This window comes from Pectinophora gossypiella, chromosome 12 (assembly GCF_024362695.1).
Source record: "Pectinophora gossypiella chromosome 12, ilPecGoss1.1, whole genome shotgun sequence".
NCBI lineage: Eukaryota > Metazoa > Arthropoda > Insecta > Lepidoptera > Gelechiidae > Pectinophora > Pectinophora gossypiella.
The window spans coordinates 1,998,384-2,024,231 of NC_065415.1; the positions used below are offsets into that span (position 1 = coordinate 1,998,384).

Here is a 25,848-nt window from a genome sequence, read left to right on the forward strand (position 1 = left end):
TTAAGCACAAATCTAAACCAACCGTCTAAAAATTTTACGTCAGTCAATAACCCGACACATTAATTTACTCATTCTTCCTAAAATTAAGAGCTGTGAATCATCCGTCCCTTTCCTTTTCGACGGATACGAAAATGACGGATATAACCTAAAATAAAATTAGGCGGTGTCTGCAGGAATCGGGGCCACTATTTAACTAATTTTGAATTCTTATATTTTTCATCTGACTACGGTTTAATGGTACGGTCGACACTTGTTCAAATACTTCGAAAAATAATAAGAAAGTGAGTTATACCTTAAAACGAACAGCCATGTCCATAGACAATTTTGACAGTTTATTGACAGCCAAATTTGTCAAAGTGCCAGCTGTCTTCTGAGTTCAGCTGTGATTGCGAATTTTCGTACGTAAATAAAATACAAAAATGCTAGAAAATGCGTTAGAAATATTCTCTGGCAAAGTTTTTGAGTTTATAACAAATGAAAACCGAATCAAGAGAGATTTATTAGTGAAAAAGCATTCGGAGCATCTTCAAGTGTTAGGTGACTTTAGTTTTCCAAACACGTTGAAGTCTTGGCGTGGTGTTTTGAACTCAACACGTGTTACAAATGAGTGTGATAACAATTTGTTGAAGAGCATTGGAAAAAAACCCGAAGTTTTGGTGGAAGAATCGCAAAAGTGGGTACTAAAAGTGAAAAATGTGAAGGAAGTGAATGATCGGATTCATTTGTTTTTAGTACGGCCGATAGCTATACGCGTAGGTTTGACAGATGGATTGAAGAATAAATATTTGATATCACAGAAAATAGACGAAGGAACATCAAAAGTGCAATTAGACCCACTTTGTGAGGACACAAAATGTATAACATCTTTGCGTTTGAAACATCTTACGAAATCAATACAAAATTTATACACATTAAGTGAGGAGTGTGGTGAAAAGGCGCCAAGTATAGTTGTTAGCTCGAAATCAACCAGTAGAAGTGATGATGGACAGATGATACTTTGTGGAACAGTATTGAATTCAAAAACTGGTGTTAAAGAATGTGCAGTGACAGCAGATAATTTTATAAAGTAAGTAAACATTACCATTGTTCTATAAGTATTAATTTGTATATGATCAGTCTTAGGTATAAAAATCCCTGAACAGCATGGTGTAGTGCTGTAATGGTGTTTTTTTGTAAAGTGATGATTTGATCATCATTAAACCCTGTCAACTATGAGGCTGGCATAAACACCAAGAGTGGCTCAAGCCAGCAGATAAGCAGGTGTTTTAGAATGTACATACTTATGTGGGCGTTTATAATCCTGTGATTACATGGCCCCTGCTTCTGTCCTCTATGTCAATAGAATGTTCCTTCTCTTGAGTCTGCTTCTGGTGTTACCACCATGTAGGAGTTGAGTAGCAAGTGAGTTGACATGGTTCTCTAGTCTCACTCGATATTTGGCCTTTTCGTTCTTTATTTCTTCCATTATGGTTGGAATTCCCAAGTACTTGTGGAGTTCTGACATCCTGGTAAACAAAGGCACTTTGGCTATCCATTTAAAAATAAAATTGATGTAAAAAAATATGATCAGAATCATCAACTGTTGTATGGCAATCACTTTCAGAATGTCAAACTTTGGATTCATAATTCAGTAAATACTTCCTAATAATATAATAATATTATATTTCTGAAATTCCAGGCTTCGACAGAATGAGATGACATTGATAGCACAGCACAAATACGGAGTAAGAGTGTCGACAGATACCAAATGGAAAGAGTTCATTGCACATCTGGGAGAGTCTGCTGTGGTCTTTGAATTGCTACAGACGAAACCCAGTAGTGCCGTAAAGATAAACTTTGATCACTCTGCATCTGGATCTAGTAAAGGTAATTTTATATTACATTAAATGGAAAGTATAGAATAAGCTTCCAAGCTTTAGAGCCTTCCGGAACACCTGGCAGAACTACGTCCACGACAGAGATTGTTAGAAAGAGAAAGGAGAGGCTTTTGGCGACCATAATGAAATATTTTAGAGTATGATGCATATCAGAAAGGAACATGTTAAACTGGACAAGAGTTAATTCACCAATAATCTGAATGTTTTTGAGTAATGATACACATTTTTTTTCTTTCACAGGTGCAGCATTTATCTTATACAACTGTGCCAGACTGGAAACCATTATAAAGACTTATAATGACAAAGTTGATGAAGGAATCTACCCACCATTGTCAGATTTTGAAAGCATAGACTTTAGCTTACTCACACAAGAGGTAATTTATTCATTTTACATTTATTTTGTAGTTTTAATTATATTTTTTAAACACTAGTGTTAAAAACTGTAAAAGCATTTACATAGGAACTTTTTTTTTTAAATTGGTAATACATTTTTGCAATTCATAATACTTTTTACTCATTAAAGTTTTGATTCTACTATGTTTTTTTTATTAACAAACTTAAAGCCAGAGGAAGTATAGAGCATATTCCACAACGTTGCTCAACTGCATGTTAGTGGAGGTCTTTAGGCTTAAAAAGATGTAATTAAACCATAACTTCGTAATCGATCGCAATGAAGGATGTTCATAGTGAAAAATCTGTAAAAAATGGATCAACTGTAGTTCCTATCATTTTGTAGTTCACATAAATTAGTACATTATACAAAATATCAAACCCACAAAATTTATCAGCCAATTTATATTTCAGGACGAATGGACCTTAGTATTTAACTACATACTTGGTCTTCCATCTTTGCTGAGCAATTGTGTGGAAGTAAGTGACAGAAGCTGTGAGTTTAGACCTCACCATGTCTGCAGTTTTCTGAGTTCAATGGTCAGAGTGTTCAGTCAGTACTACAGGAAGGTTAGGATATTGACGGTAAGTTCAAAGAAATGGGAAGAAGGATGAAGATTAAGACCTGGAGGTTAAAAAGGCAACATCGAAGCAATTCATCCAAAAAAGCAATGATGCAATTTGACATTTGCGCATATAAAATAAAGTGCGCAACGCGAACAAATGACGAATAGCAATATTGCTTTTTTAGGTGAATTGCCTTGATGTGGCCTAACCTCTCTGTATTGTATTGTCCAACCTTTCTCGACTGTGCGCTCAGTTGAGGCAATCAATTAAATATCCTTTTCACTTGATCAACATGAAAAGGGTGCCCCACGTAAAAACAGTGGAAAAGTGTGTTTAATCCACTTAAAAAAGTAATCTTTTTAATTTTATACTCGGATTTTCGCGTAAGGGAAGGAAAGGGATATTTTTTTGTATTAATATCTAAACTAACGTAGCATAGCATCACGTCTTTATCCCCGAAGGGGTAGGCAGAGATGTAATACAATTTGATCGACATAACGGTATTCTAAAGCACAATAACAACGCTTCTAAAATATCATGGTTCAAATTATTTCTTAATATATTTCTATGCCAACTCCGCAAGTGGATTAACGTGATGATATGAAAAAAGTTAAAGAAGTAAAGTGAATCATAAGTACAAAAATATCGAGTAGGTACCTATATTATTAGAATACACACATTAACACTAACAGTCCGTATTGCAGTTGGTAAATTATACACATAACAGTTGAAGACGAACCAATGTTTTTTGTATTAGATTATGAGACTTTCCAGGCCAAGTTTACCAAAAACAATATAGATGGCGTTGTAAAACTTTAACATAATTAATTAACTATTTTCTCTACTTCTCTTCTTCGTCGTTCCCTCACTGCTGAGGATCGCGACCACAGGTTATGGTTTTCCACTCGGTACGGCTATATGCTGCGTGGACCGCCCTCTGTATGCTGCCGCCCACCGTCTTCTTCACGATGTCAGACCACCTCGTAGGCGCCCTTCCTCGCGCACGTTTGCCATCCACTTGCCCAACGATGATCTGCTTCTCCAGACTGTGCTTGGGAGACCGCATAATATGTCCGAAGAAGCTTAGGGCACGATTCCGGCATATTGAGGACAGCCGCGTCGTGATCTTGAGCTCTTTTAATATGGACTCATTCGTATTATTTTCTCTTTACTCAGTTACATAATTATTCCAAAATACAATGTTAATGGCAAAAGCATATTGTTGCTTGATATTTGGATTACATTATTTACAGAATTATGTTGCTACTTACTACCTATATTGCTTTTGTTTATTTTGATCAGAATAATAATGGGTGGAAAATGTAATTGTGCCTGGGCGTAATAAAAATGGTCATCATTTATACCCCAAAAACAAAGATACAAGATGGATATGTTTGTTATCCATGAAATTAGAAGGTTAATTGAAGGAAAATCTGTACAGCGCCATCTACATTGCTTTTGAGGAACATAGTCTGGAAAATTCGTCATTAATTTATCACGACAAAACATGATGATAAATCATAAGTGATAAATTATTAGAAAAAGTTTAATACATATAAATTTTCCGAATTTTAGGTAGGCAGGTAGGTATTAGCAGGTAGTTTTATTTCATTTTCCAATCACGGTCTTTCCAGGCTATGTTCCCCCAAAAAATAGGTAATAATCACGTTTAGTCTGGACAGCGCCATCTATATTGTTTTTGGGGAAAACGAAGCCTGGAAAGTCATTATGATTTTTTCTTTTCAGGAACCAAGAACGCATCTTCTACCAGTGATGTTCGCAAGAATCCATATGTTAAGAATACTCAACGATACGTTAAAAACGTGCTTAAGGATATTGAATATTAAAAGTGTTTCCCAAATGTAGTTCACTTCTTTTATTGGATTTTCTAATGCCTACATATTTTACGTTGTCTGTTTCTTTTTCTACAAAACTTTTGTATTTTTACGATCCAATGAGAATTTTATTAGATTTATGAAGTAAAGTAGCACAACAAATATTTTCTAAAATTATTGTAACTTTTAATTCGTAACTATAATATTGCTATCGAAAGTTTGAGTTGTTTATCTACTTGTTTTAAAAAGTTTTAAAGAAAGTTTAATACTTATTTAAAAAGTTTAGAACTAAATCAATTTATTTTAGAAGTTGGTAGTGCATAACTCGTTGATCGCGGGCCAGTATGCATGTACGAATTAAAAAAATAGAAACTTGTTCAATATCCCACTGCTCCACTACAAAAGAGCGCATAGAAAAAAAATGTTTTGTTTGGAAACACAAAGTTCACGTGATTGACCCAGGTATTTTATTGTCAACATTGGCGCGCCGCGATTGGCCGCCCGACTCCAGCCGAGCGCCGCCGACAAATCACGAAGCGCGCTCGACGGCCGCGCGTCCCAAACTCACTAGTGTGTTTTTGACATCGGTAAACGCAGTCGTGAACTTCGAAGCGGGCAAACATACTTTTTATTTATAGTTTTAATCGAATAAAGTCGTGTGTCGTTTGTGATACCTGTGCAAACCCGGGATACATTAAATATGAGTATTGCTGCTCTGATCCAAGCCGCTGAATACATCGAAAGGCGCGATAGAGGTGAATTGGATTTTCTTTGTTTGAATTGTCAATCGAGTGCACTATACGCACACGTCAACATGGCTCCCGTCTATTTTTGCCGTGCCATAATCAGCTGATTTTGACGGAATGGCAGTGTTGTTTGTTGCAGAGGCTGAGCACGGGTACGCGTCGAGTTTGCCGGTGTACGACGAGGGCCGGGCTGGAGGCAGGCGGCCCAAGACCAAGAAATCGCAGGGCAGTAGGTGAGTAGAGTGCCAGTACCGGAGTGCCGATACCGGGCGAGTGAAGTGCAGTGAATACGTGGTTAGTGCGTGACGAACAGTGGTTACATGTTCTGCTTTTTGTTCCAGGACGACTCATAACGAGTTGGAAAAGAACAGGTGAGTGATAGCGTAAGTGTTAATAGTGGTAGCGGCATGAGATACGCGTGGCGCTGCGACCTTGGCAGCGCGTAGGGAAGAGTGCATGCAACGCGCGGGCGGGGCGACTCACTTGTAACCCATTTGGCAGCCCCGGCCGGCAGGGCTCCGCGTTACGTCACAGGGGATCGCCTCATCTTCCTCCACTCAACCGGGCGATACATAGACGTACATAGATAGTTGGATAGGTCGCTACTTCGCTAGACGAAACACTGCCTACGTGACTAGCTCCTGACAACAGGCATTTACTCGTACTGAATAGAAATTCAGAACCGGTAACTAAGTAGGCAGTTATTCTCGTTTCACACAGCAATTTTAGATTGTTTTCGCTATTTAGGTGCAGTCGGAGGCAATAAAACACACCGCACGTGTAACGCACTTCGTTCTGATAGCGAATCAAAACATTTATTTCGTTCTCATTTTGGACCTGACGGGTTTTATTGCGAAGCCACAGAAAGACAATTTCCGTAACTAACTTATTTTATGAACACATAAGTATCAAGGGTTTCACCACTTTCGGCGAGAAGGTTTCTATTTTGGGCTGTACTTGCGCAAAGTGTTCCTTTTCTGGCGAAATTCTGAGGTTTCTCTTTCCTTTCTCGTGCGAAAAGGGTTTTTTCTTTTACCGGATTAGTTTGTTTTTCGTTTTAAAGTAGGCTTATCGTGACTCATTAGTTATGTCTGCAATAAGTGTAACGCCAAGCAATCATTGTCTTGTAATTCTAATACAATAGCATATTGATCAGGGTGGACGACCTAGGTGTTGCCATATTTCGATAGACATTGGACTTTGATTTGAAGTCTATAAGCATACGCAGGCTATTTTATAAAGGCTAGCCGGATCTCGGCCTCGGATGCAAGATGTAGGTACCTATGCAACCGCACGATCAGTTTTCAATCTAAATTGGTTCTTGCTTAGCATGAGGTCGTTGACCTCTGGAGGATAATTTTATTAGAGTAGGTAGTAACACATCTTGTTTCCATAAGTATTTCTAATCTACGGGCATAGTTTTTGGAAAAAAAACCTGGGAAAAGGGAAGTGATACTGTTTTCGGAAGCATGTTTAATCTACGTTAAGACGCAATGAACCTAGCGTGGTCTATTAACCGAACCCCTCTTTCCGAAGGGAGGCTTGCGCGTATAATTCAGTATTTTACGTCCCTGCGTGTGGCAACTGGTCATAACCTTACCTTACGGATTATATAGAGCGTGCCAGTGATATGGGGAGTATTTTTCATATTGCGCTATTTTGGCATCCTTGAAGGATCCGGAGAATTCGGCTGGTAGTAAGTACCTACGTACCTACCCAGTCGCGGAGTGATTGATGGACACACCTTATAAACGCAGGAGCGCATAAACGATACTCTAGAGAGGTTTTTATCTAACGCAAGAGAGATTATTCAACTGATATGTGCCGCTTTCACTGAGAATAGAAAAGATCTTTGAGATACTGCAGAATTAGCAGAAAATGTGAACGAAATGACGCATTTATTTTTCGAAGTGTTTTTTGTAACGAAAATAAAAGTAGATACCTACTCTGACGTCATTTTTTCATTTCGTTGGAATTGGAATCAATGGAGAGGAAACAATTCCAGCCCATCCCTAATAATTCAAGACTAAAAGGAAATGTTCAACGAAAGGAAAAGTGGACGCCTAATATTGTTGAGTTCGCTGTAGCCGGGATTTTTGGGTTGATGCGTATTCGTGAATTAACTGGAAAATTCAAACATGTTTTCATGTCGTTCCTTTTTCAACCCGTCCATTAGCATAGCCTGTCGACCGAATATGCTGTCGTTTTCACGTCCAGCCCTCAGTGATGCCGGCGGACTGAAATGCTTTGTGAATTTGACGGTTCCCTCTATCGATTACCCTTTGTACGGGAACCATTGACGGGTAATGGCTTCGGTACCGTATACATCATGCCAAATATCTCCATAGCACGACGAGAAATAAAAAGAGAATTCGTGTTTCAAATTGAGTTATGAAACGAACTTCCAGTAATCATTCCCGGCAGTTTCATCAGAATTAGCACTGTATTTGAAATCCCTGATTATGAACTGTAGTAACCAACATGGCAGCTTAATGGCGGACTGGCGTTGGAAGAACTGTAACGTTTTGTTCGCGAGTCTCGCCGGGCGGATTTGTAGGTTAGAATTAGGGCCGGATGGGGGTTGCGGGGCGTGGCAGCGGGCGGAGGGGAGCTCTTTGTAAAGTAGTTGCGTAGTATCAACACACCCTTCTATTTCGGGTGCAACTCGCTTGGTTTATCACGCTCGCCCGAGTAACTCGGCGGTTTAAAACAGCAGGGTGCTATCGTTGGGAATTTCGGCCGATAAGCATTACCTGCCCTTGCTGACATTCTATTTTCGTCGCTTTTTATTAAGGTTATCGCGGGCATTAGTCACTCATACAACTATTGTTGCGTCTGGCGTATTGCACGTAAAAGCAGTTACAAGTTTAGCCAATTAGACTGCTATGCGAGTTCTCAGTACCCTTTGTAATTTGATGGGGAATTATGGAATTAACTTAATAGCATTCAAGTCGTAACATTTCTACTGTTGTCATATTATTTTCTCCAATTTGATGATAGCTTATAGCTATACTGCCTAGTAGACATTAGACATAATGCATTAGTTACAATATTTACGTTATTTTTAGTAATACGTATTATCTTGTCCATATTTGTAATAAAACTAGTTTTATTTCTCGCTATCAGTTCTAAAAATATTACTGATTAACTGTATTTACATGGGAATTTTAATAACAATGCATATTTACTTATCATTTCCATTGCTTCTTATAAGTTAAATGAAACTTAAGACTTTCCACTTTATGACAAAACAATGTACACAACTTAACGTTAATATAACACATGGACACAGTACAATCGGGTGGCCTTATTGCTCTAATGCGATTTCTTCCAGGGAATCACTGCCAGGAATAAACCATAATAAAATTCGAAAACACAACGCGCCTGTAATCCCATACACAAAGTAAAATCTTCAATAGAAGCAACAATACTGCTTTACTATCATTGCAATAGCTATTAATAGTAGGTATACATTATCGTCGATTCAATGCAAAAACCCGTTTGTGTAGGTAGGTAATGTGTACACAGACTATACAGTAGACTAGTGACGCCATGATTGCTGCATCACTACAGACGGTCTGAAACAATAAATATGTGCATATTTCAATGTGAATTGACATAAATAAATCGATAGGAATCTGGTGAAATCGTAGACTGTTTCCTTTTATTGATTTTCGAAACCTGACCTAACCTAACCACAGAATGAAGGGACCATGACCTAACCTAAGATGTGAATAGCGTTAAATAAGTATTACAATTTTACGATAAATAAATAGAAAAATAATTAGGATGATTTGATTTGAATATTTTGTTACATAATTCATATATTTTTTTTTAATTTTACATGCACTACATACATTTTACATACATTTTTTTTATAAAGGTAAATAGTTAATGAATGATATTGCTATAAAAAGACAAAACTTTCATCAGCTAACGTACAGCTCCGGCTTTCATAAGGACAAATTAAAAACAAAACAATTTTGAAAAGTTGTGCAAATAAAGTGCACTAGGAACGTCTGTTCCAATTTACATCAATGTGCAAATCAAATTACAATATAACACCTTGACATCGAAATAAATGTATAATTTAAAACAACACTAGAAGCTTTGACATTGAGAATGTTAAATTATTAGCAAAAGATTAAAAAATAAAACCAGTTCTGCCGAAATTTCTGCAGAGCATTTTTTGAATACCAATAGCTGTGCTTCGAACGCTCTAAAGAAAGGGGAGACTTCTTATCATAAAGGTATTATAAAAAGGTGGTCCAAATCTGCAAAATTAAGCAATTTAAATAAATGCAAAATGCGATACATAATATTCAATCACAAAGTCGCAAATCATCAATATCCACAGATTATGTCTTCCGTAGACCATAATAGTTGACGCAAAATGCACATTTTCTCGTAAAACCATGGTGAGCGAGTGTATATCAGATAGATGTAGTAGGTACAACACGGACTTACATAATGATCACTCCCGCGCGTTGCGATCTGCGCCCGCGCTTGTGGGGTAATTTTCCAATCGGAGCTAGGTTTAGCTGGATGTCGGCCTTTTAGTTAACGGTATAGTTGCTTCAGCTACACGTAACCTAACCTCATTAATTCGCTTCGTGAGTACTATATCCCAATATATCACAGATATGTGCGTTGGTATTTAAAAAGAACGATTACTGATAACTTATCCGGTCGTATGTTGTGTTCTCTAGCTAATTTACACGTGATAAACCGGCAGCATGTGTAAGAACATGTGAAGGAAATGTCAATAGAATTGTGTGTTCTCGGACGATGTGTTTTAGAATAAAATTGCTATATTGTAAATAAACTGTGACTCAACTGTGTACCGTAGTTCTTCCTTACCGACCATTATTTTTTTGGGTAGCTCATTTTCGGCGCCTCTACATAAAAGTTTTGGAATACAAAATCTAAATATAATTTACGAATAGATAACTTTTGATATAAGCGAAACCGCAGACATAAACAAGTCTGGAAGAGCCACTAAATTAGCTTGGCTTGCGTGTAATCAATCTAAATTTTGTCCAACGGCAAATAAGGCTGTTATAAAATTGTCAGCGTTTCGGTAAAGTGATTAGTCAGGTTTATGACATCAGCTGTGAGTGCCTACATAATGTAGACTTGGTGTCGTCAGGAGGATTACGTATTTACGTGTCACTAAAACTAGGTTATCTGTTTATAATAGGATACCGAAAAATAACACCGATGGATTGGATGCTTCATTTTATACTTGGCAATCGCTTGGAATTTTTCGGAGAATTCGGTTCCATTTAGTAGGAATTGGTGCAACTTAGTCCAAGTTTCACTGCCCCGTATACACATGCAAGGTATTCAGCGCAACATTCCAATAAACCCTCGCTAGGGCAAAATTAATCGAAAGACATTACGTTATAAATGACGACGAATCGCGATACGCTCCAGAGCATATTCCGAATTTCAATTGCTTCCTGACCTCTCAAAGGGCTTGGAACATATAATTTGATAAAGGCAAGAGTTTCAGTTAATTCAAATCAGAATAATTGCGTTTTCCAAACACAGCGATCCTTTGGGCCGCAACTCGGGTCATATCCTTTGCCCGTAATCTTTGATCCTTTTGGATCCATCCAATGAATCTTCAATTGTTCGCCGTCCTACCAATATATCATGTACGATAATACTGCTGTATGTAACTTATGCTCACTCCGTAGTTCCTTCATTATGAACAATTCATACAAGCGTAACTAAATGAACGGACGATAAATTACAAACGACGTAATATTATATTCTATTGATGACGAGCATTATTGAGTAACTTGTGTTATATCTACCTCTACTAGATGCAACTTACATCTGATCGCTTACGTTTACGTATAAAATTTGGTATATTAAAAACATACATAGTTGTGTAAACGCTGTGACTATGTAAGTGACATAATCAAAGCATTGCATGACGCATTTAGTTGGTTTATGGAACGACGTGGAACGATAATAAAGTAACAATCATTTATCATTAAAACTTATTCATGTTGAACTGGGCGTTAGGAAATGATTATGCGGACAAGGTCATAAGTCACAAGATTGCAGTGGAGGGTACAAACGCTGTTAATGCTACGTGTGATACGCGGTTTGATGTATCCGAGGTGTGATAGTGAGTGAGCTAGCATGGTAGGGGAGCGGCGGCAGACAGACTGATACGAACGCTAAGATTGTTATCTCGATACGTCACGTGTATTGTAATTGCAATGCTTTGCTGTTTGCAAATACTGTTTCTACGCTCCATTGCCCGCGGTGCAAGGCCAACGACTAGTTTTTGCCCACGGATCCGTCCGCACAACGAGACTCGTTATTTTCCTATCCTTGGAACGGATTTACATTCATCTCGCAGTTGTCAGTTTGTAAAGTGAATCATATTCAAATCGTCGCAATTCCAATGTTACTAGAGAAACTAGGTTTACTCGACCTTACTCTGGGCAATTTATAAACAATAGATAAATGGAATGTTCTAGATCAAGTTCTATCGTTGATGCACGTCGCTATGCAGAGTTCAGTTGGTGCTGATTGAAAATTATAACCTCGTAATTATTTTCCTCTTTCAATTTTAACGAAGCAATCAACAAGCGCCCAAGGTGCCTTAATTTGTAAACGGTAAGCATCATGTTCTAACAGTGTCTATAAATAATGACAAAGTAGAAAACTCATTAGAAACAGGTCTCACGTTTCGTTATCTTCGTACAACTTATTAAGAGTCCGTTTTCAAAACAAATTAACACGACACGTGGACTCGATTCTTTTTCTATAAATACAAACGTGAAATTTTAAACTGTATTGTTATTTCGGTACGTTGAAAATAGAAAGTTGTAAAAGGTAGTTACAGAAGTCACGATTGTTGAAACTTGTACAATGTCAAGTCGAAAGATTAGAAGACATAAAATGATAATGGATAGAAATGCGAGTTGGAAACTAGGAAGGAGTGATTGCTATTAGCAGGCTGACTGTAATTTGGACCCCTCAATGCACGGGGGAACAAGAACCATTAGCCTTGCTGGTGACTTTACAATGAAACAAACGTTTTTCGATAAAATTGTAGCGTAGCAGGATGTACCTCGTTACTGAGGTACCAATTATGAATAATACAAACTATCTATTAGAGCGAAGCTCTTCGCTACATTATCGACGTTATGTCAGACATTGACGATGTAATAATGCTTCATTCGACGAAATACGCGGTGAAAGGGAGTCGTTTGGTTGTTCTGATTGCTTTCGGAGGTAGCTTCGATAAATATTAATGTTATTTTGCGTGCAGGTGTATGCTTTGTTTGAAAAATGATGTACCTTTGAATGAAGTTTTAACAATTTCCAATCTGCTTTTACCCCTTTAAAAATATAAACATACTTGCATAAATTAGACTTGTATAATATACTAAGTTTGGAGAAAAATAACATTTTATTATAGTCAAGACGAAGTTTAAAGCCACTGGTGTCGTTATGTCGTTACTTCCCGATATAGGTCACCCTAGTTATCGATATGCTAAGCTATCGTCTAACGTAAAGTAGACACAAAATTAGCATTTTGTGTATTCAACTAGTCGTTTCCTATCGCTAAAGTGATCCTAAAAATGTTAAAGCGATAGCTTGCTTCGAAAACATGTTTTTGCTCAAAGGAGGAAGCTGTAAAATGGTAATAAGGGGCGTAGGTATTGTGTTAGCTCCTTCGCTTTTAGACCTGTTTAAAGGACATTCAAGTTTACTAGAATTGCTTAATTAATGTACTGGAAGTCACTAAAAGCTAATAGTATATCGATGCTCGACAAAAGGTTTTTCGGTGTTATTTTAGAGGCACTAAGGTTCTACGATGCCCCAATTTGTCTAACGAGCCCGTCTAATTTTCTCAGCCAATATTTGCCCCAAGTCTAGGACATCAAAGGTTCTCGACGACGCATTAAGTACACTCATTAGGAGTAGCTCTTTAAAAGAAATATCATATAAACAGTAAAAGCCGAATACGTATACTAAAGCGCACATTAGCTCAAAAAGGAAGGTTGCAGGTCGTAACAAAGAATATCGTTGGAAAGCCGCGCCCACGTACTTCGCGACTTGTGTAAATAGACACCTGTCATACGGATTCTATCCCAGATTTTGGCTCAACGTCTTTTGAAGGGCAGCGATGTCAGAGGTCTTGTTTAACCGGCCTAGTAGAACCGGCCTACGCCGTCCACTCAACTCTGTATGGGTCTATTACCCTTGAGACTCTCTAATAAACTCGCAGAAATGTATGGTACAACATGTTTGCTAGGTATACTTGTGGAGAAAATTGGAATTTTAATGAGATGAAATCGATTCCCGTACAATATTGGCACTAAAAAATGTGTAGGCCTAAGGGCCTGTCCACATCACCACGGCACGACGTCGTCGCCGTGGAACGGTGCGGTGCCGTGGCGCGGCACGTTGCCGTAACGTGGGAATTTACGTTGCCGTACCGTAAAAATGTACCTCATGACACCGCAAAGTTACACACACAACAGAAGCAGAATACGTTTTGTGCGGTCCATATCTACAACGAGACTGTTATTTATTTGGTGAAGAATGTACCGAAAGTTTACAAGGCACGGCAACGTGTAACTTTGCGGTGTCGTGAGGTACATTTTTACGGTACGGCAACGTAAATTCCCACGTTACGGCAACGTGCCGCGCCACGGCACCGCACCGTTCCACGGCGACGACGTCGTGCCGTGGTGATGTGGACAGGCCCTAACATTTGAAAAAGGTGTTTGTTAACAAAGTTTGCCATCTTTGTTTTTTTTTTTTTTGGACAAGGAATGGGTCAACTCGCGGAAGTCTGTTTTGCTCTATGGTTCAACTCCCGACAAATTGTGACTGGCATTCGAGGCTAATCAACAATAAGTAATGCCAGAAAAAAATGCGGCCACCAAGTAGCGTAAGATGAATATTTACGCATTCGTATTCGAAGTTTACCTAAATGGAGTATTATCTTGTTATTCTATCCCTTTGATAGTCGAATTATTCTAATAGAAGAAAGGTGTTCTGTAATTAAAACGGTCTAATTTAGGTTTAGTCGCGGCGTAACGAGTTTTCTAACTTCTAGCTCCTAATTCTAAGTTCAAGGATTTGTGCAAAATGTTTGATTTGAAACCAGACCTCTGGAGGTCATTGCTCTGTTGTCTGTTGATACAAATTAAATGTGAACCCGTTAAATTCGGCACAAAGTGTCGTAACGTAACGTATTGCGTAAAGTTTCGCCGGGGTCACTGACCCACCGCGCAATGATAAAATCTCGTTTGTTGTGTAAGAGGATTCTATTATAATAAATTAGAGGACATTATTAATTTTATTCGCTTTTTTATTGGACAAAACACGAATTTACGCATTGTGACGTGCATTTATTATTTTATGGGTTTGGACTTTGGACATATTCTGCTTAACACGAAATTTTTGTTCAATAAACATTGTTCAGTCGCTTCCTCTTCGCATACTTTTATTCTTTATTGTATGCTCACGTCCATTTTGGTTTCAATTATATTTTTATATTCGTTTCGTGTATTCAAAAATGCTGAGACATCTACACCTATACATTGGAAGTCTGAAGCATTCATACATATACATTTTTAAAGCAAAGGCTACTTCAAGCAAGTTATGTATAAGTAGTATGATAGTTACAAAACAAATAAACATCACATCTTCACTTGTTTAGCGTTGTACGAGATCGTGGCGAGACGTGGGCGGATATCCAGTGTCAAGTAAAAATCTATCGTGTTACGTCTACATATTTGATAGTATAAATCGATATTCTAATCTAATCGAAATAGTACATGATAGCAATCCTCTCGCGGTGGCACCTTCCTATCTCGACAAGATTGCATTTCCACTATTCGCGTCCTATCCCCACTGAAAGGCTTTTTACATACTTGACTATCAATCCTGCTTATCCGCTTCTCTCTAGAGTCTAGAGTACTCCTTATACGGTGGCAGAAACGTCGATAGACTCTTGGTCTTTGCTCGTTTCTATTTTACTTCCTAAACGGTCAAAATGTATGCTAGCGGCCTATTGCAGGGCGCAAGCCTAAATAATGCTGTATCTAACTACATCAGTCATTGTCGTACAACAACAAAAGTTATTCCACAAACGTATCGAGACGGAGATTTGTGTGTGAACTTGCGCGTTCGCTTGTACCCGCGGTTATGATTGCGATAACTTTCACCAAAGGCGTGCTTGATGTCTTTCTATTTACGTTTACCGTTTTTACCTTTTTCGCACTTAATTCCATAAAAACCGTTGCAATGAAAAATGACTCGAGCACGCTTTTGAAAACAGCTTCGCCCAAGAAAGGCAGAAAAAAGAATTCGCTTTGCATTAGAAATAAGAGCTGCCCTGTTGTGCTAGAGAGAATAATTGAATATCTCGCCTGTCTTGGTGGATTACTCAGATTTATTATGGCTAGAACAAAAGTGACGTTCCCGGTGAAAAGTATAAATCCGGTTTGATGTTGCATAATTATTTGTGATATTCGACGCCTGTTTGACGCCATGGGACCTCGAAACTTCTCACAGTATTTTGACGTCCGACATAATAGCACCAGTGTAATTACAGCTTACAACGTCCCCTAAGATATCGCCAACATAAAGTCACTATCACAATGGCCCTATAAAAATAAATGCCTACTTAACTAACGATATTTTTTACTCCGTCCTTTAGGGAACAAAGGACCTAGGGTTCCACAAGAATTGGTCGTAAATATAACCTTTTTATGATACGGAATCATCAGAATGTTATTGTTGTTTGACCATGCTATTCTTAGGACAAAATATTGAATTTTTGAATTTAATATCAACTGGCAATATCTCTGGTATTTTGCTAGGATACTAGGAAAATACGGAGCGTTATTAGCATTCTATCTTCGTGTTAGAGTTTATGCTGCGCAATCTTATTCTGTTTGTTGCGTTGGAATACTGAAAAGGGGGATTTACCGCTCAATGGAGATGGCGTATCTTTGTTTGTACACGCGGGCACTGTCTATGACGAAGTATTAATAACCGTGAATGATTCATTGCCTCGTAATTAGGACTTTGTGATAGTAGCTTTAAAGATAAGCTTACAATTTAAAACTACTTCTTTAACTTAACTTACCACTTCTGAAAAAAGTCTTGCTATAATTATATGTGTAGTATTATTTAAATGTACTTTATTTTTATATGTACAAGTATTCCTATGCTGCACTATTCCGCTATGTTATACAATATTAAATATCTCCTATACTTAAAGGTTGCCTGGAAGAGATTGCTACTTAGCAATAATGCCGACTATTGTACTCTTTCTATTTCTCGTTTGTTTTGTATAGTTTGTGCAATAAAGTATTTGTTATGTTAAGTTACTATTTTTGTATTGTATTACTAAATTCGAGTTCCGAATTTTCAAACGAGTCTTCGAGTTATTCAGCGTTTTGCAACCGAAATACCCGTGCAGTCTCTACTGTAAATAGAACAAAGAGTTTCCTCTCTAGAAATGTAACGAAAACATAGTGTAACGACAGCGCGTACGTAACATGCGCGATGTATTGCACGCGCACAATTTGCTGGTCGACACTGCTTCGTTGATTAGGTTGAGCGTGTAGAACCACGCAAGTGTCAAAGGTCGTTCATTCTTCATATATGCACTTTTAGCGTTTTCAGCGTTTCTACGTCGACTCCTACATTTTACTATGGCTCTTTTATCAGTGTTATATGTCGTATTTATGAGGGAGTAATAGTATACCAACACCATTATGTATTCGATACTGTATAAATGAGATGCAGGTTGCAGATATTACTTCATTATAAATCATAAACAGCCTATATACGTCCCGATGCTAGGCACAGGCCTCCCCTCAATCAACCGGAGGGGGTATGGAGCATACTCCACCACGCTGCTCCACTGCGGGTTGGTGGAGGTGTTTTTATGGCTAATAGCCGGGACCAACGGCTTAACGTGCCCTCCGAAGTACGAAATCATCTTACTTTTTCAGACAATCATGTGATTCAAGCCTGAAAAGTCTTTTCGACAATGTCCCCATCGAGAATCGTACCCGGACCTCCAGATCGTGAGCCTAACTCTAATCACTAGACCACGGAGGCTGAGATATTAATTAAAACCTGTTTTACAATTTTCATTTGGAAATAGACCCTTCGGTGTAATAAACACAAGAAGATACATAGACAAAAAATAGTGTAACTTCTACATGTCATTCTTAATTTGAACAGTTAACATTATCTAGTGAACGCATCGTTATGGTCGCTCCACATACTGTAGCTCCATTCGTTTCATTAATTTGTACTACTTTACATATTTTGTTTTAAAAACTTTTGTACTACTTTGTCCGTTTCTCTCGCTGCGATGTGAACGTCGTACTTCAATTCAGTTACATCTTTGTCAGATGTAATTTGCGCATCATTATACAATTTCATAATCATAACCATTAGAAAATAAGATTTAAAATTATCCTGTTTGTGGATTATTCACTGCATCACAAAGCATATTACCCTTGTCATTAGCTTTAGTGTATTCAGCGCGTGTTTTATTCAGTTCTTTGAGAATATGATAGTGCAACAGAAAACAGTATTTCTTTAGAATATTATTTCTGTCAACACACGTGCCTTTTCCGAGATATTTCCAACTAAATCGTTTTCAACGCCGTTTTCCTTTAGTTCTGTATCATTGATATCATATAATATTTTCATATCGTCATCTCCTTAGCATTATCTCGTTTTTCACAGGGTCCGCTTACCTAACCTGAAGATTTGACAGGTCCGGTATTTTACAGAAACGACTGCCTGTCCGACCCTCCTACCCGCAAAGGCCTTCCAACCCAATACAGGTTAGGTCACATACCTCCGAAAATGAATTTCTCGGGAATGTGGGTTTCCTCACAATGTTTGCCTTCACCGTTGAGCACGTGATAAGCATTCATGATCCAAACATGAATTCGAAAATAAATTCGACAATCATTGATTTAGGCCTGTGCTGGATTCGAACCTGCGACCTCTAAATGAGAGACAAGCGTTCTACCAACTGGGCTATCACGGCTCATAATCTTTTCATATCGTAATTAATGATATTTTTTTAATAAACACTTTGAGACTTGTCCATAATATTCGTTAGCATTAATATTTAGAAAGAATCTGATATCGTCTGATATGTTTATGCTCAGTTTCGATATTTTTTATATATTAAGATAATTAATTTGTTCTACAAGAAGTAGTTTTATTAAATTTGGTTTTGTAATGTCAATAATGGAACGTTACTTATGATTAATTTTCGTTATCTTTTATATGTTTAGATATAAAGTATTTACGATAATTGGGGGGTTAAAATGGCCACATCGAAGCAATTCATCTAAGAAAGCAATGTTGCAATTTGACATTTGCGCATGTAAAAGTAATTGCGCAATGCAAACATATGTCAAATAGCAATATTGCTTTCTTAGATGAATTGCTTCGTTGTGGCCATTTTAACCCCCCTGTACTCTCTGCAGAGCACTGGTAGGTAGTTATATCGTCATCATACATCTGTACACGTTATTTCTGACTACTCATTTATTTTTCCCCGACCTCTAACAGTTATGGGACGATGTTTTCATTGCCTTATACGCGCCTCGTTTAGTATGCGAAGCCAACTTTCAAAACGATGCTTAACCTAGAAATGTACATGTCATTGTATGTATGTTACTATACAGTACAGTCATGAGCAATATCATGTAGCCCCTTTAGAACCCTGTCGCACTATCGTATTTGACATTTAATGAGACTTACGGTTTCATTTGTTAAAAAAGTTAATGTGACATGGTTTTTAAGTGTATACATACATATTAGTACTCGTGACAGTACACATACAGTATAGTGGTTGAGCATTGGGCTCACGATCTGGTGGCCGCGGGTGTAAATCACAAAAATAACTTTTTGAGCTGTTTGGTCACTTGATCACCTGAGTGGCCGAAAGTAAGATGATCCGTGCTTCGGAAGGCAAGTTAAACCTTTGCTCCCGGTTACTACTTACTGATGTAACGTTACATGAGCCACGTCAGGGCCTTTAGGCGGCTCAATAGTAACCCTGACACCAGTGTTGATTAGGGTCATCCACCTCACAGCCCTTACGATAGAAGAAGACTGCGAACTTATTGCAATCTAAACTTTACTGCATTTCATTGGTTTGACGTGACTTATTAGAAATTTATAAATTCTTGCCTCTTATTAAACCAAATTTTGTTTCAGAGAACACCATATGAATTAACTTTATTTCAAATCAAATCAAATATGCTTTATTTCACTCACACAAATGAAACATTATAAAAAACCACATATAAGAAAGAATAATATAATAAAACGTATATGTATATATATAATAATAAAATATATATAATATTTACTTTTATTAATATTTAATTACAATTAAAGGAGTCTAGTCTGTAAAATTCTGAATATCAATTTCAAATCTCCGCCTGTTGACTGATTATTAAAAACAAAACTAAGGAATATAAGTTCTCTATCTCTCTATCGAATATAAGTCTGTCTATTTTCTCGACCAAGCGATCACAGACCCTACAAGTTGCTAGTAACAAGTTTGGGATTACCTAACGCAGCGTTTTCTAGATTCCCCTTATTTGGCGTTGTAACGCATGTGGTCGACTGCATTCGCTGCAGTATTGTCGAGTTGGCGCTTTATTGGTGACGGCTGATACCAAGGTTTCACCGACCTGCTTGGAGCTGAGGTCACTGACCGTTGGCCTAGGGCGAACTTGAACGTGTCGACAATGTTAGGAAAATACTTGGAACTATTAAGCAACAAATTGTTTGGTTTAATATTACTGTCATTCTCATTAACGATTTGATGATGAGGTCTTGTAATATATCATGCATCAAGTTTTCAGAATGAAAATATACAACCGAATTCAGAACCTCCTTGTTTGAAGTCAGCTGAATAGGAACACGTTTACATGAAATATCATATAACAAAGGAAAGCCCATAGCAAATCCGTTCGATAGTCTCCAATATACAAGAACAAACACTAATGCGACCACGACATCGAAGTAAACTCGAGCTCAATTCCACCACCATAGTCGAGCAATACGTTTGAATACGCGCTGACTAGGCATCCACGTATATTGTTCTGCCAATTCCTAACGTGGTTCCTTCACAAAAGGCCTGACCAATCCTATCGCCTAACATTGTGCTGATCGTTTCTATAGCGTCCTTCGGCCCAGGCTTGCGATCGAATTGTCTACGAGCCATTATTTCGCTGCGAACCGCCACATGTCTATGACTAATTGACATATCGATTGTACCAGCACCGGTAATAAAAGACGGCAACTGCATCGGAATATTAGAACACTTGCAAATGGGGCCGCTTTCCAAGACGATTGTGACTCATTATGTACTTAATTTTTTATAGGTTATCACGTTATGTAACCTGGAAATTGATTCTTGTTGTAAGGAAACTATTATGTGAAGGGAATTACAGCTTTGTTTGACAAAGAATTGGATAAATCAGCATTAATTTTGCCTTCTCATCACGCTATTGCATAAAGGAAGTGCTTGTAAAATTCAAATTCAACCTTCGTTAAAATTTAAGAGGTAATGCAAAATTGCCGATGCAGTTTTGGCAATGGATGAACATCTTAAATGTCAAGGAAATCATGTGTTTCTACGTTCGATTAGAAATAAAAATTTTAATAACCTTCAGTACCCTTCGCAATTTCATTCTTGCCTACACAGTAGAAGTTTCTGCAAACAAACGTTCAAATAACGACCCCGACAGTTCTGCTGTCAAAGTTAATAGGAGGCGTCGACAAAAGAGCAAAGTCACTACTTTGATCACGCTTGGATGATTTGAAAGTAACCCCTGCTTACGGTACAAGTGTTGTGTATGAAAGATATCACGGCATCACCGGTTCGCCTTGACTTTTGGCGCGTACAGAGCCCACGGCGCTCTACAGAACAAGACCTACACTTATACCAACTTATAATACTTGTACATCCCGCCAGTCGAAATCGCAAGTGAGCGGACTGCATCGTTCGGCCTTGGTGCCTTTTTTCTCGTTACGATATTCGGCTGCCGGGTGACGTAATTCGGTTAGACGATTGTGTAAATTGATTCTATATTGCTGCCAGGAAGATTTGCAAATTGAATTTGGCGCGCGTATTGGAATCTTCGCTGGTTCCGTTCCGGGGTGCGATAAACACATCGCCTTTTCTGCTTCCTTTCTTTATTACGCCAATATTGTAAAGTTTCGTCGGGGAGAATTCGCGGGGCTCTAATCAAAAGATTTCCGTAACGTATTTCCTGGTATTAAATAGAAACTTGTTAAGTATCTTACTTCATTAAGACTTTATTTCATCAAAGTCCTGCCGAAGGCGTCCGTGTCTGTTCAAACGGTCTCAGTTGCTTTGCGTTTTAACGAACTATGTCGGGGCGTTTACTATAAGGTTTGTTTATCATAAGCTTATGAATTCTCTAGCACTTTTAGTGTGGGAGGGGGTTGGGCGGAGGGGCAATCATGGCGTGGCGTCTTGCGTTGATTACTACCATTGTCTTGAGGAAATCCTCGCTTCTTCACCACCGCCTTTGTCCTGTCGCGTCCCTCCATTAATTGGAAGACTAAAAAATCCCTCCGGATGGTGATTTAAAACGTTTAATCTTCTATGCTGGTGTAGTTTTTGTGAGGTGAAGTTAGACGTTAATTAATGGATTGGTTAGTCTGTCGTGTCCGCGGTTTGTGTTCTCATGATCGCTTCAGTAATGCGCCGAGTAGGAAAATCATCAGAATATATGTTTCCCTAAGCGGTATTTATAATTCAACTTGCAGCGTAAACATCTACCTACTCGTTCATAAAAGAAAAGTATGATAGCTGCGTATTCTTCTTTTATCAAATCAATCAAATCAAATATACTTTATTGCACAGAACTAAAATTTCAACAATCAGACAAAACACATGAATACAGTACAATTTGGGCGGCCTTATTGCTCTAGAGCAATTTCTTCCAGGCAACCAACGTTTTATCGTGTAGTAAGGTCAATGACTGACCTCATCAACCTTGGTTACTACGGAGCTGCCTAAGGTCTCTGACAAGCTGCTATTAATTGTTAACAGCTAAAAAAGTTTTATTAATCATACTTAAGGAAGATCGCTCTCGAAATGTATAATGTTTGCACGCAGATAGGAACATAGAATTTTCTATCAAAACAAGTAATTAGTGCGAAATAAACGCAAACCGAGCGAGTTTTAATTCCATAATTAAATGCAAACCACTTTTGATAGCGTCGGGAGCGTACGTTTTGAAAGTTGATCACACACGCTAACTTGCGCGTTCATGTGATAGGTATTCGCATTACGCTGCAGCGTAATCTCCGGTTTGTGTGTATGGATGTTAATTGAGTATTCGGTGAAATGAGCAACACTGATTATGCTGGGCTCACTGAGCACCGTTCGGACGCCGAAACTGCCAGCCCCGTTTTAGAAGCTTATATCGATTTTGGGAAACGGCTCTTCAGATAACGCTTTGACGAGTTTCATTTGCTAAAGGCTAATAATGTTCTTTGGCATACATCTTTCTTTGTTGCCAAATTCATTTGTCTTCTACGAAAATCCAGTGTAAGTGTTACTCTAGGAAAAACATACGAAAGACAGGTTACACAAAACTTTTTTTTAGTACGCTGGATTCAAATTTGGAACAACAGGAAATTAAAATTAATTTTGAATGTACCAGCTTCAAATCTGCATAGAACCCTTTAAATATTACAACACAGGGGGGCTCGATATGTGTGTCCGGGGGTGAATTTTAGATTTTGAAGATTACTTGTTGCCATTTCTGGTGCGAGGCTTCCTCAGATGATACTGGTCTCTAGTTTGTCGCTGACAATAGGGTATTTGACTGAGTGAAAGATAAAATATAAAATGGCAATCTAGTAATAGAAGCCAGTCTAAAATTATCTATAATCAATCTCATTTTACTTTTCGACTTTCGAATTTTATTTACAAATTAAGTGATAGTGAGTACGACGTTTGAATGCTTTTATTGATGCCGTCACAGGGCAGTATTTCTAAGGTTTCTATACATACTGCAAAGAAAACTTTCATTTTGTCGTTTCGGAGAAAAAGTTACTCATTTCCTTAGTTGTCATGTAGCCTATTAATTCAGTTACGTCACGACCTTAGGCGACCTTTATCAGGTGCCCGGGATTACAAGCAACATGAAGGTATAATATGAGTTTGTCCTTGTACTGAACATTCATTTCGTAATATATCTTTTCATTTATTAGAATCGTTCAATATGCGACGGTTCACTGCGGTTAGGTCACAGAAGGTCTCATACTTTTAAAACAGCTCAACTTTTGTATCATATTAAACACTTCGCTCGAGTGCAATGCTGAGGAAAAAATGAAATTATTTACGACATCACATTAAAAACCTCAAAAATAACAGTATTTCTCCATTATTTAATGGACGTTATTATACATATTAACCTTCCTCTTGAGTCACTCTATCTGTAAAAAAAACCGCATCAAAATCCGTTGCGTAGTTTTAAAGATTTAAGCGTTCACAGGAATATAGGGACAGAAAAAGCGACTTTGTTTTATACTAGTGAAGCAAGATATTCACTGGAACTCCGCAAATTTTATTTTCGTCACATAGCGTGTGTCGATGCCTCCTCAAACAAATTGTCGCCGACAACAAACATTTTCCATTGAAATCCTCAGGACAGAGACTTGTTGATATCCGTCACTTACAAGCTAAAGGTCGACTTGTACAATGTGAAATTCATTTTTATGCCTGGCAACACCGGCTAGTCCACGTGTTGGGTCGTTGGGCCATCAATCAATAAGCAGTCTCTCCCCCCGCACCCCGCTAACTATATAACGAACAGATAAAGGAAAGCGCATTCGTTCGCTACTTGAATTCGATGTAACTTATCGCTCGGAGGGGACCTTCGAGCTTCGTTTCGTTCGATTCTTGCGTTTTGTTTTTCCTTTATCTGTTGTTTGTACTTGTTTTACTTACCCCTGATACATTGGTGTTTGATAGCTGATGGCCGATTAGCCGGGCTGTTAGTAGTGTGCTTATTGTGCACATGATACAGGGTTCCATTTGTAGTTTGGGTTCATCTTTTTTATGATTCTTAGTTAGGCTTAGGACATAGTGCCAGATGAGCCCTAATCAATAAGGCTTGAGACCTTTTAAAAGCAAATTAACTTTTGTGTCGGAAAGTCCCTTCATTACAAATTATTATTGTTGTAGTCCTCGGTTGCGTAACGGCCTCCGTGGTCCAGTGGTTGAGCGTTAGGCTCACGATCCGGAGGTCCCGGGTTCGAATCCCGGTGGGGAAATATCACAAAAATTACTTTGTGATTCCAAGTTTGATTAGGACATTGAAGTCAATCACTTGATTGTCCGAAAGTAAGATGATCTGTGCTTCGGAAGGCACGTTAAGCCGTTGATCCCGGTTAATACTTAGTGATGTAAGTTAGTAGTCGTTGCATGAGTCATGTCAGGGGCCTTTAGCGGCTCAGTAATAACCCTGACACCATGTTTGATGAGGTTGGTATTCCACCACGATAAGTAGTAGTAGGTAGTAGGCTTAGGACATAGTGTCAGTTGCTCTCTAATCAATAAGGCTTGAGACCTTTTAAAAGCAAATTAACTTTTGTGTCGGAAAGTCCCTTCATTTACAAATTATTATTATTGTAATAGGAGAGTGGATAAATACGCTCTATAATTAATTATTCCACGAATCATCGATTTTGTTTCACTCGTTTCTACGTATTAAAAGATCCCGTTGTATTTTTTATAAGAGTAACATTTATTAAGAGTTTTAAGAGTAAAAAAAACATCTCGTTAACATTTTTTTTTTTTGACGTGACTTATTGTAGATTTGCCGCAGATGGCATTAACTACTTGGCCGGACAAATGGGGAGCGCTGAAGGCTCTCACCCGGTAGCTCGTTAACAAAAGTCGTATCTAATTTCTATGAAATAACTTGTTCTTTTTTTTATTTCTCTCAAGTGAATAGATGTTTTGTAAATCCCACAGTTGTCTGATGGCGTGTTTACAACTCACATACGAGTACAAGTGTTAAGAGTCACTGTATCCTGTGGTTTATCGGGTTGCCTCTCAAGCGGGGAGTGCCGGTTCCATCCCCGGTACCTGGCTTAGGTACTGTTGACGACAGGTCGACATGGCAATCGGGGCATGGGGTGAGCCGCGGAGGCGGGGTCGCCCCGCACACCCGCACAGTCCCCGCGGCGTCTTAGTCTTAGTGTCCCACGAGTCCGTATCGACCGCGTTTATCGATTATAATCTCGCTCACATAATTTATTGAATTAGAAATTAACATTAACACAAAAGAAAAACAATAGATTTTAAAGAAATCTAATCTAAATATTTATGGTCAATCA

The 25,848-nt window shown here is 38.2% G+C and overlaps 3 protein-coding genes across 5 annotated transcripts in view; all 3 read left to right on the forward strand.

Annotated features, from left to right (window-relative positions):
* Positions 1 to 25,848, forward strand: part of LOC126371488 (blood vessel epicardial substance-like) — a 242,854-nt gene that overhangs the window by 80,072 nt on the left and 136,934 nt on the right. The window lies entirely within an intron of this gene.
* On the forward strand, positions 357 to 4,727 carry LOC126371486 (DALR anticodon-binding domain-containing protein 3). The gene is made up of 5 exons (XM_050016798.1): positions 357 to 1,066; positions 1,679 to 1,866; positions 2,118 to 2,251; positions 2,682 to 2,852; positions 4,581 to 4,727. Exons 1-5 carry the CDS (start codon positions 420 to 422, stop codon positions 4,698 to 4,700), a joined length of 1,260 nt encoding a protein of 419 aa, XP_049872755.1. The 5' UTR covers positions 357 to 419; the 3' UTR covers positions 4,701 to 4,727.
* The window catches only part of LOC126371526 (max dimerization protein 4-like), a 405,754-nt gene continuing 385,131 nt past the window's right edge, over positions 5,226 to 25,848 (forward strand). The window contains exons 1-3 of one of the 2 annotated variants that reach the window (XM_050016847.1): positions 5,226 to 5,424; positions 5,540 to 5,648; positions 5,757 to 5,786. In XM_050016847.1, coding sequence (XP_049872804.1) covers positions 5,370 to 5,424; positions 5,540 to 5,648; positions 5,757 to 5,786 — 194 coding nt within the window. In that variant the 5' untranslated portion in view covers positions 5,226 to 5,369. The remainder of the gene's footprint in view (positions 5,425 to 5,539; positions 5,649 to 5,756; positions 5,787 to 25,848) is intronic. The other variant, XM_050016848.1, reaches the window with a different exon arrangement.

Bases quoted from the DNA above. Each gene is read 5' to 3' on its own strand.
- LOC126371486 (XM_050016798.1), top strand. From the start codon at position 420: ATGCTAGAAAATGCGTTAGAAATATTCTCTGGCAAAGTTTTTGAGTTT. The intron at 1,867-2,117 runs GTAATTTTATAT...TTTCTTTCACAG, and splicing joins TGCATCTGGATCTAGTAAAG to GTGCAGCATTTATCTTATAC. The intron at 2,853-4,580 runs GTAAGTTCAAAG...TTTTCTTTTCAG, and splicing joins GGAAGGTTAGGATATTGACG to GAACCAAGAACGCATCTTCT.